At 42.1% G+C, this 12,204-nt stretch overlaps 1 protein-coding gene across 1 annotated transcript in view; it reads left to right on the forward strand.

Annotated features, from left to right (window-relative positions):
• RPH3A (rabphilin 3A) overlaps window positions 1-12,204 on the forward strand; it is a 116,810-nt gene that overhangs the window by 38,376 nt on the left and 66,230 nt on the right. The window contains exons 3-5 of the mRNA XM_074200771.1: window positions 970-1,099; window positions 1,875-1,961; window positions 7,147-7,312. Coding sequence (XP_074056872.1) covers window positions 970-1,099; window positions 1,875-1,961; window positions 7,147-7,312 — 383 coding nt within the window. The remainder of the gene's footprint in view (window positions 1-969; window positions 1,100-1,874; window positions 1,962-7,146; window positions 7,313-12,204) is intronic.

Raw genomic sequence — 12,204 nt, forward strand, 5'->3', positions numbered from 1 at the left:
GACTGTTAAACAGAAAATGGGTAATTTTATTTTAACTTTAGTTTGTCAGTGACGGAAAATTATGACCTCAACTAAGGTCCTACTTCATTGTGGCATAGAGGAGAGGAAATTGTTCTTAAAAAAGTGATTCAGGGGCGGCTAGGTGGCACAGTGGATGGAGCACCGGCCATGGAATCAGGAGTACCTGAGTTCAAATCCGGCCTCAGACACTTGATAATTACCTAGCCGTGTGGCCTTGGGCAAGCCGCTTAACCCCATTGCCTTGGAAAAAAATACAAAAAAAAAAAATTCCAATCCAAAAAGCCTCAAATACAGACCAAGTAGTGAACTTTATATGTCCAAGAAGCAGTCTCTCAAAGTTCAGAAAGACTCATTACTTGGTTGATGCCAGGGTAATGCATTTTGAGCCATAGCAACTTTCAAAGTCTGTCTGCTAACTTTCTGGAAGACTGTGATTTGCATGGCAAAGAAAACATTGATATTAATGAGAGCAAGCACACAAGTCTTGAAAAAAACAAATAGGTAGGATATTTTTATGTGTACATATGTGTGTGTTGGTGTCAAAGCTAAACTAAGAATTCTAGTGCCATGGTAAATTAATTTTAGAGCACTGAGGCTTACATTGGCAATCTGCTCCCATTTGAGTGTAGTTTTATTAGGCAGCCTAACCCCCAGAAAAATCTAGTCCCAGACCATGTGGGAGCACCGGCCCCCTCCAGCTTCCTGGAAAGATGAAACATAGACCCTAGAAAGGGTTGGGAATGTAGGAATGCCAAAGATAGTGATATATTCCACAGAGCCAAGAAAAGGCCACTAGATGCAAAGATGCCTGTTACCCCCCCCACCCCAGTCCTCAACCATTCTATGACCTTGAGGCAAAATTCTCAATGCCCATCCTAGCTAAAGCCTCATTTGGTGTGCCAACCTTTTGGCCCTTATGGATTCACAAATGAAATGTTCCCATTTTAGGCGCCTGGTGGATCGCTTGGAAAACATGCGAAAGAATGTGGCTGGAGATGGGGTAAACCGCTGCATCCTGTGTGGGGAACAACTGGGAATTCTGGGCTCTTCCTGTGTGGTGTGTGAGGACTGCAAGAAGGTAATTCCTTCCTCCTGATCCCCTTAGCCTTCTCTGCTGAACCCCCAAATCTGGCTGACCCAAGAAAAAGCTAGAGGCCCTCCCAGTGCAGAGTCTTGGGTATGATGATTCCACCTGGAATCTGTCAGTCTGAAGTAGTCCTCATTGGCCCATGAGAACAGTACTGAAGAAGACCACAGACAACATCTATTCCAACCCAAAATTTTATAGGTAAAGAAACTGAGTCCCAGCGAGGTTAAATGATTTGTCTCGGGTCACAAGTAATGTGTTGGGGCTGAGGTTCCAACCCAGGTTCTCTGACTCAAGGATAAATGTTGGGGAAATGGTGCAGTGGATAGAGTACTGACCTTGGAGTCAGGGGGACAGGAGTTTGAATTCGGCCTCAGACACTTGACTCTCATTAGCTGTGTGACCTTGGGCAAGTCACTTAACCCTGATTCCTTCACATCCAGGGCCATTTCCAGTCATCCTGATTCCTATCTAGCTACTGGTCCCAGATAGCTCCGGAGGAGAAAGTGAGGCTGGGGACCTAGCACAGCCTCCCTCACTCAAATACTTGTGCTTGTGATGGTATCTCCCCTGAAATCATTGTTTTCTTTGAAAATGAAGGACATACAAATGTTCTTTGCACTGGCTCTCTCTATCTAGCCATCAGTATATGAACGGGGAAGAGATGCCAAAGCCATTCCTTTTTCCTTCTGTCCCCATCTGCACCAACCCCAGATTCCACGAGTCTTACAAACATAACCCAAGTTCTCTCTGCTTTCTCCCCAAGAATGTCTGCACCAAATGTGGAGTGGAGACCTCCAATAACCGTCCACATTCTATCTGGCTTTGCAAGATTTGCAGTGAGCAAAGAGAGGTGAGTGATTTGCTTGGACTCCAGTCTTGCCGGTTCCTAACCTGATCCAGTTCTCTAATTCCTGAATGGAAGGGAAGGAAGGAAAGCAAATTTTTTCTTCCATTATCTAAGTTTCCATCAAAGTCCTAAATACCCCTGCATTCTGGCAACCTAAGGCATTGGTATCCTCAAGTAGATGGCCACTCTGAGGCTGTATATCAGCCAACCTCCCCAGATGAGGTTAGCTATTTGCACAGTAGTCTCACATCTGGAATATTCTCTTTATTTCAGGGCATCACATTTATCTGTTCTCTTCCTCTTCAGGGAAGGGATTATTTTCTTCTCATTCTATCCCCATGGCTCAGCTCAGTGACCATTCAGCATAGCAGGTGCTGAATAAATGCTTAGTGTTATTGGTTTGACATTTTAGGATCGATATTGACAAACTGAGAGTGTCCAGAGGAAGGCAATCAGTATAGTGAAGGGTCCTGATTCCATGTCACAGGAAGAGTCATTTAAGGGAATTAATATATTTGTCCTGGCAAAGAGAAGATATCGGGATGACAAGAGAACTCGATTTGAGTATATGAAGGGCTGTCATACAAGGAAGAACTTAACCTTGATCTGCTCAGCCCCAGAGGACAGAACTAGAAGCAATGAGGGGGTTGAATTACCAGACAAGTGCCAGTGGGGAAATCTTGTTCAGCTATGACTTGGGCCACATGATCTCAGGGGTCCTTCCATCTCTGAAATCCTACAATTCTGTGACAGTCAAGGAGTCCTTACTGAAAAGGCAGCTAATATTCTTTTCCTTCTTTATTTTTTGACCTGCCTCCCTGCCTCCTTCCCTTCCTCCCTCCCTCCCTTCCTCCTTCCCTTTCTTCCTTCCTTCCTTCCTTCCTTCCTTCCTTCCTTCCTTCCTTCCTTCCTTCCTTCCTTCCTTCCTTCTTCCCTTGATCCCTCCTAGTCTTTCTATATATCCTTTTTTCTTTACTTACTCTTATCCTTTCTCTTTTTTGTCTTTCTAGCTCTTCTACCCTCTTCAAACATTCTTTTCTCTTCAACTATTGCTCTGTCTTTATCTCTTCTCCCTCTCTCCTTCCATTTTTCTCCTTTCCCTTTCTCCCTCTTTCCTTTCCTCTCCTCCCTTCCTCTCCTCCCCCACTCCCCTCTCTTTCCCATTCACTCTCTTTTTCTGTTTCTTCCCTACTCTCTACTTCTCTTTTTTCTCTCTGTCTGTCTCTGTCTGTCCTCTCCCTCCCAAGCTCTGAAATATAGATTTTTCTTTAGTCACTTTAAAACAATTCAATTAATCATGAATAATAATTTATCAAGTACCATATACATTGGGTACTATTGAAAGGAGAGAGTAATAGAGATGGGGGAAGAAGCAGACAATATAGTCCTTTTTTTTCCCTTGCTGTAGCTGATCTGGGTCCTCCCTATCCCTGAGTGCTAGAACACTGACAAATGTGCCTCAGTGGACACAAAAGGATGTCCTTCCTTTGAATCTGACTGCCTAGTGGCTTTCTGTATTCACTTGAAAACTTCCTTCTTGGAAGATCTTGGAGCCAAGCTAAGTTGGCATAGAGGTTCTTATCTTTAATTCTCAGAGAGGACCAAAATGACATCACTGTGTTGAGGTCAAGGTACAGTGTGTCTGACCATGACTGATTGGGCCAATGCTCAGACTCAGAAGGCTCTACCCCAGGTCACAAATAGTACATAAGCCTCAAGAGGTGACCACTTGTCAGGTATGCTAGAGAGAAAAATCCTTTTATGAGAGATTGACTGTATACCGCAGGAGCTGGCTACTGAAGTCCCTTCCACCTCTCACATTCTGTGATTCTGTGGCCTCTGTCCATGACCTCCTTTGATGGGTGACTTAGTCCCAAATGATCCAGAGTCAGGAATTCTTGTAAGACTAGGGGCTTTAGTGAGGAAAATCATGGGGTTCAGAAAAGGAGAGAAGAGGCCACATCCTGTGTATTGACTCAAAAAAGAATCACAGAATCACCAGTTTGAGAGGTGACCTCAGTATCCATTGAGTCCAACCTAGACCTGAAAGGAGCCCTCAGTATAAAATACTTGGCAAGAAGTTATTGAATCTGTGTGGAAATCCTCTAAAGAGGGAAAACCTGCTGCCTCTACAGGTAACCCATTTATTCTGGGACAGCTCTCACCATTAAGAACTTTTTTTCTGATATTAAGCATAAATGCAACTTCATCCACAGCTGCTAGTTCTGTCCTTTGGGGTCACAAAGAATACTTGGAGACAGCTCTCATGTCTCTCCTGAGACTTTTCTTCACTTTCTTCAACCAATCCTCCCTCATATGGAATCAGGTCTCCTTGTCAATCTGACTGCACCACTCTGGAAACGCTTGCCAGCTTCCTTTTTAAAAAAATTTATTTAAGGCAATGGGGTTAAGTGACTTGCTCAAGGTCACACAGCTAGGCAATTATTAAATGTCTGAGGCCAGATTTGAATACAGATTCTCCTGACTCCAGGGCCAGTGCTCTAACTACTGCTAGTTTTTGCTGGTTCTGTTTGCTAGTTCTTTCAGGATATAGTAATAATGATTCAGGCATATTTTGGAGATGTTGCAGGTTTGATTCCAGATCACTACAATATAGTGAATCAGACAATTTTTTTTCTTTTCCAGTGCAAAAAAATTATGCTTACACTTTACTATAGTCAATTAAATGTGTGAGTGTGATATCTAAGAAAAAAGAAACTGCCCAAAATATATATACCTTAATTTTAAAGTACTCTATTGCTAAAAATATTAACTATCATCTGAGCCTTCAGTGAGTTGTAATCTTTTTGCTAATGGTGGGTCTTGCCTCAGTGTTGATAGCTGCTGGTGGTTGCTGATGGTTGTGTTTACAGCTGTGGCAATTTCTTAAAATAAGACAACAATGAAATTTATCTCATTGATTGATTCTTCCTTTTGCTGTAGCGTAATTATTTGGCCTCATTTCAGTATTGTTGTTTCTCAGTGAATAATGAGGTCTGAGGAAAGGGAGAGACAGAAAAAGCAGGTCAGTGGTGTAGGCAGAACACACACTCTATTGATCAAGTGTGCCACATTTTATGGGCAAGGTTCATGGTGCCCTAAAACAGTGATTGGCACATCAAAGATCGCTGATCACAGATCATCAAAACAGATTTAATAATAAGGAAAAAGTTTAAAATCTTGTGAGAATTGTCAAAATGTGACACAGACACATGATGTGAGCACATGCTGTTGGGAAAATTGTAGGATAGAGCATAGGATTGCCCCAAACCTTCAATTTGTTAAAAAACCAACTACAATGTTTCTAAAGCTCAACAAAATGAGACATTCTTGAAATAACTAAAATTTATTTAGTACTTACTTTGTGCCAGACACTGTTGTGTTTTACAATTATTATCTCATTTAATTCTTACAACATCCCTATAATGTTATTATCCCTACCTGCTTTTTTACAGATGGGGAAACCAAGGCAGGAAGAGTTTTTTGTCTTTTTTTAAGTTACTATCCCAGAGTCATTCAGCTAGCAAGTGTCTGAGGCTAGATTTGAACTCAGATCTTGATCCCAAGATAAACACTCTATCCACTCTACTACCTAGCTGCCCCAGCAAAGTACATCTGGACCAGGTGACTTAAAAGATAACTAGGAATTCTCTTCCTATCTCTACTTATTTGGAATATCAACTTCTTTTCAGCCATTTTTGCTTAAAACATTTCTAGTGCAAAGGTCATTCTTCTTGTTAAGAGAACTAAGAAAATTTCATTTTTAATGTCCTTCCTTTCCCTCTAAACCTTAGCTCAATTTGAGCTTTAGTATTCCTGTTGTCATTTTGACATAATCATGTTTCAGTTATATTTTTTACTGGTACCTGATTTTCCTTCCATCATTTTTAGATTTCTTTTTAAAATTTAAGGTGGAGGGGCGGCTAGGTGGTGCAGTGGATAGAGCACCAGCCCTGAAGTCAGGAGTACCTGAGTTCAAATCCGGCCTCAGACACTTAATAATTACCTAGCTGTGTGGCCTTGGGTAAGCCACTTAACCCCATGGCCTTGCAAAAACTAAAAAAAAAGAAACCAAAAAAAAATCTAAGGTGGCTGTTGAGTTCCCAGTGCATCCACAATGGTCCCTTCAGTGCCTTTCCCCGCTAGCCTCAAAGGAATCCTTTCCCTTTGTCTTCAGAATTCCATTCGTGAGCTTCTCATATTGCTCTGGGCTGACTTGCCCAACAGAATTTTATTTCATAGGATCCTATGTTTCCTTTCTCTAAACTCTCCAAAATCTGCTTTCCTACAAATTAGGATGTATATCAGAAGATGCCTGGATTTCTGCTCCTCTATGTAAATCCCAGGAGGACATAGGTTCTTTTTTCTTCCCTTGCCCCAGGATTCCCATAATTACCATCCTCACATTAAGTTCCTTTCAACTGGAGAGAATCAGGGCCAAGTCAAATCAAGGATGGTGGGTCTTGAAGGATGAAATTATCAGTAAATTGTTACTCTCCTGCTTAGGGGGAGGGAAGGAGGAGAGAGAGAGAGAGAGAGAGAGAGAGAGAGAGACAGACAGACAGACAGACAGACAAGAGACAGAAGAGAGAGAGACGAGAGACAGACTGAGAAAGAGAAGAGAGAGAGAGAGACGAGAGACAGAGAGACAGATAGAGAGAGACAGAGGAGATTGAGAGAATTTTCTACCTTTTTTAAACCAATACTCTTCTGATTAAATTTGCAAGATATCCAGAAAATACATTTTGGTTTTTGTTTTTGTTTTTGTTTTTGTTTTGCAAAGCAGTAGGGTTAAATGACTTGCCTAAGGCCACAAGGCTAGGTAATTATAAAATGTCTGAGATTAGATTTGAATGCAGTCCTCCTGACTCCAGGGCCGGTGCTCTATCCACTGCGCCACCTAGGGATCCCCAAGCAAATACATTTTTATCAATCATCTGATATTCATATCTAGTCAGGAATTTGTTGTCCTTAGATTTTTATATTGTGGTCCAGAAGTCCAAATCCCCTTTTCAGATAGCACCTTCTTGTCAAGAAATTCCTTTCAAATGCATGTATGTATGTATGTATGTATTCATAAGAATATAAATATATAGAATGTGTATATAGACATATTTGAAAGACTAGAGTACCATTCCCAGGCTGAGCAGGGGCACCACTTCCTGTACCCATTTACCTTTTCCTTCAGGTTTGGAAGCGCTCCGGAGCATGGTTCTTCAAAGGCTTCCCCAAACAAGTGCTCCCTCAGCCCATGCCAGTGAAGAAATCCAAGCCTCAGCAACCACCCCCTGAGCCAAGCTCATCAGAGCCACCTACCCAGGAGCCCAAGTACCATTCCCGGGCACCCAGCCGAGGTAAGAGAGAATGGAGAACTGCTTCCACCTTGGGTTCAATTGCCCCATCATTGGATTAGAACCCCACTCCACAAGCAAGAGTTCAGGTTTCTCCACATGTGAACAAACTGGCCTGGGACTCAGGATGCCTAACTCTCTATCATAGTCTTATCTAGACCCTGCCATGTAGTTCTCATGTCAAGTAACTGGTACCTGTTTTCAGAACAGTAGAGAGAAGTGGAGACGTTAATCAGTACACGAGAGGACCTCCAAGTGCTAAGAGAGCAGAGGAGGGAGCGATCCTTTGGGGTAGGGGGAAGTGGCTAAAGACGCCACCAGAGAGGAAGTGCAGGATGCATGGAACTTTAATGAATGGGGATGGAAGAAATAGGGAGGACATTGCAGCTGTATAGAGTTGTGCGAACAAAGGCATGGAACTGAGGAAGTTCCAAGGAAAATATTTTCACTGCCAGAATTGCTTATCTCTTTATATTTCTCAGGCCCAGGAGAGGCTGGCCTCCCTGGAGAAAATGGTAAGAGAATGGGGACTGCCCCCATGCATGCAGTCCTCTTGCTCTATGCTCTGAGGGCCTCTGGTTATGCTGGTTAACATTCTGGGAGTCCTTGGCTTTTAGATTCCTAGATGTCCTAAAGCTTCTCCCTCAACTTGCCTATCCTTGCTTCCCTTTCTGCAAATACAATGAATTAATACCAAGAATCTTCCTGCTTGCCACCTCCATCACATGTTGGGCTTGTTTTGACCAATGTTCTTCTTTAGCAGATATAACAAACTCTAGGTTGACCAAGGCCTTGCTTGGAGAGAGCATGTAGAATGGGCTAGAAAACTGATCCTGGGCTCAAGAAATTAGTCCCTTGTTTGACACAATGACTGGCCATGAGATCCCATGCAAGTCACTTGTCTGTTTTAGGCAAATACTTTGTATACAAGAGGTAGAAAAGGTGAGGCAGTATATAGAGCACCTGGTCTGAAATCAGGAAGACCTGAGTTCAAATGTGACCTCAGACACTTACTAGATGTATGAACCTGGGCAAGTCACTTAACCTCTGTTTGACTTGGTTTCAAATAAAAAAATGAGGTTAATAATAGCACTTGGGATCTAGGTGGTACCATAGCGGATGGAGTCCTATATCTGGAGCTAATAAGATTCAGCCTCCTGATCAAATCTGGACTCTGGTACTTGCTTGCTGTGTGACCCTGGGCAAGTCACTTCATCCTGTTTACTTCACTTTCCTCATCTGTAAAATGAGCTAGAGTGGGAAATGGAAAATCACTCCAGTCTCTTTGCCAAGAAAACCTAAATAAGGTCGTGAAGTGTTGGATACAGCTGAAGAACATCCCAACAGTGTATGACCCTGGGCAAGTTACTTTACTGTTTGCCCCAGTTTACTCATCTGTCAAATGAACTGGAGAAGGAAATGTGAAATCACTTCAATATAAAACCCTAAATGGGATAAGACACAACTGAAAAATGACTAACCAACAGCACTGAGTTGTGATGAAGAGCAAATGAAATAATATTTGTTAAAAGTGCTTGGGGCAGTGCCTGATACACAGAAAATTCTATATAAATACTTTCTCTTACCTCCTCTCCTCTCTTTCTTTTTTTTTAGGTTTTTTTGCAAGGCAATGGGGTTAAGTGGCTTGCCCAAGGCCACACAGCTAGGTCATTATTAAGCATCTGAGGTTGGATTTGAACCCAGGTACTCCTGACTCCAAGGCTGGTGCTTTATCCACTGTGCCACCTAGCTGCTCCTTCTCTCCTATCTTTCCACTCACCTGAACAACTAGGTGGCACAGGGGATAGAGCTCTAGCCAGCACTAGCACTAGTCAGGAAGATGGGAATTCAAATACTGCCTCAGACACTTGACATTTACTAGCTGTGTGTTCTTGGGCAAGTCACTTAACCCAGATTGTCTCAAACCCAAGACCATCTCTAGGTGTTCTGATTCATATCTGGCCACTGGAGTCAGATGACTCTGAAGGAGAAAGTGAGACTTGGTGACTTGGCAATAGCACCCTCTCACTCCAATCCAATGCATGTGCTTGTCATGGCATCAACTTCCTGATGGCATGGTTTTTTTCAAGAACAAGGGACAGACATCATAATCATCCTCATCATCACCCCCCCCATTTTCACCCCGCCCCCGAGGAGGAATTTGCCTCATTGGGATCTCCCTATAATGATGAAATTCTAGGTCTGGGCCACAGTCTCAAAGCACTTTGCAAACATAAATGTAGAATACAAATCAATATCAGGCATTATTTGTGCCCATAAATTCGGCATATCCTTCTCTCTTGCATTTTAACCAATGAATTTGGTCCACCTAGAAATATGGACAATCCTTTACAAATATAGATAGTACAAGTTACCCATTGTCACTAAGAGGAGCACTTGCAGTGAAATAATTTCAATGAGATTTATTAATTGCCTATCCCTAGGTTATGCAATGAGAATATAAAGACAAAACTGAAATTGCCTTTGCCCTCAAGGACTCTAGGTTCCTAGCTGAATCCTTAGACTTATTGGTTCCTCGTCTAGAAAACAGATGGGAGCTGGTGGTCAGCTTAGGGAAATAAAGGACAGGGTCTGTTGCTCACTTACATTTGAATCTCAAAGAATAAGCTTTGTGGATCTTGACATATGGCTCCAGACTAATTGAGCACGTCCATGAGTCCTTCTCCATCTCTTACTGGTGCTAGTGATCTCAGTGAAATGGGACTAAACTTGAAAGTTCAATTGAAAGTTAGGAGGCCACAGAGTATCCGGAGCCCCAGTCAGATGTCTCCCAAATGAGTACTTGGGGTACAAGGGCATAGGGGTAGCCTAAGATGAGTCCTCTTCTCTTAGAGATAAATGACCTCAGACGTCTTCCTTTTGTATCAAGTAGTTGAAAACCACTTTGATCTTCCCTTGGTTTCTATCACTCACCATCTTTTTTAGTTTATTTTTTTTTTGTAAGGCACTGGGGTTAAGTGGCTTGCCCAAGGCCACACGGCCAGGTCATTATTAATTGTCTGAGGCTGGATTTGAACTCCGGTACTCCTGACTCCAGGGCCAGTGCTCTATTCACTGTGCCACCTAGCCACCCTACTCACTATCTTTTTTATACTTATCTGGGAAATGGGTTAAAGACAAGATCCTGTGTGCACAGAATTATGTGAACAAAGGCATAGGACTCGGGAAGTTCCAGAGGAAGAATTTTCACTGCCACCCTCCTTATCTCTTTCTATTTCTTAGACCTAGGAGAGACTGGTCACCCTGGAGAGCACAGGAAGGGAATGGAGAGTGCTTTCATGAATGTAGTTCCACCCCAACACCCCATAATTTACTCGTTTCCCTTTGGTCTCTCTCCAGAAGCTTGTAGTCTCCTTGAAGGCAGGGGATTTTGATTGTTTTTGTCCTTTTGTCCTAAGCATAGGGTCTTACTCCTTTTTTAGCAACAGGAACATTCAGTGCCAAATAATGCCTTTTGAAATTATTTAACTCCAAGAGTGCTTCCTACCAATAAAGCTTCAGCAACACCGTCCTTGTGTGTGAAGGTCAGTCCATATTTTTTTGTGGTTGTTTTTTGTGGAGCAATGGTGTTAAGTGACTTTCCCAAGGTCACACAGTTAATAACGATCAAGTGTCTGGATTTGAACTCAACTCCTCCTGACTCCAGGGCTGGTGCTCTATCCACTCTATCCTAATGATCACAGCCCATATTTTTTAAATATCTTATAGAATGATCAAAAATAAGGACTCCTGTTCATAAAGTTTATCAAGAGCTTCCCCCATCAACTCCATGAAGTAAATAAGGCGAGGTTTCTAATTAAGAGTAACTACTTTGTGTGAGATTTTGGGACACAAAGACAGAATAGTTCTACCCTTGAAGCAAACCAGCTGTGATTTGGACAATAATAATGATCATAATAATAATAATATATTTATTTAGACTTTAAAGTTCTCAAATATCCTATTTTTATCCCCACAACAACACTGGAAAGTAGCAACAATGATCACTAACATTTATTGGAGAAGAAATGGCAAACCATCCCCAGTATCTTTGCCAAGAAAATCTCAAATGGGATCAAAAAGAGTTACACCCAACTAAAAGGATATTTCAAGAAGAAATATAGCACCTACTATGTGCCTGTCACAGTGTGTGATCATTATTCACTTTGTGCTTATTACCTTATTGGATCCTTACAACAACCCTGGGAGGGAAGGTACTATTAACCACATTTTACAAATGAGAAAACTGAGGCAAACAGACTTGCCCAGAGTCACCCAGTAAATATAGGAGGCAGGATTTGAATTCAGGAATATTCCTGTCTCTAGTCCCAGCACTCTGTGCAAGGAATCTGATGCAAACAGAGGTTAAATGACTTACTGAGGGCCTGCTAGACTTCTAGTAAGAGTCTGAAGCCATCTTTGAACTTCTGGCTTCTTGACTCTAGGTCCCAGCCCTCAATTTCCTCATATATGTAAGATTCATAGATTTAGAGCTAGATTGAATATAAGAGATCCTGTGGTTGAATCTTTCATTTTATAGGTAAGGAAAATAAGATCCAGAGCATGTGTCTTGGCCATAGACACACAGTTGTATCAGAGGCGGGATTTGAATCTGGACCCTCTTCATAAAATAGGTTGGCCTAGATAATCCCTTTGAGCTTTAAATCTATGGATCCATGATCCTGTGATGACACCATTTTGACTGAGAGGGGAAATAAGATGGAAAGGATATTGACTTTGCAGTAGGAAGACTTGAGGTAAAATCTTGATTCTGCTAAGTAACATCCATGTGACCTTCCAAGAAAGGACGGGATCTGTCTTCAGTCATACTTGCTAGTAAGTACCAGAGTCAAGATTTAAACTTGGGCCTGCCTCATTCAGGGTCAAGCCATTTC

This window comes from Macrotis lagotis, chromosome X (assembly GCF_037893015.1).
Source record: "Macrotis lagotis isolate mMagLag1 chromosome X, bilby.v1.9.chrom.fasta, whole genome shotgun sequence".
NCBI lineage: Eukaryota > Metazoa > Chordata > Mammalia > Peramelemorphia > Peramelidae > Macrotis > Macrotis lagotis.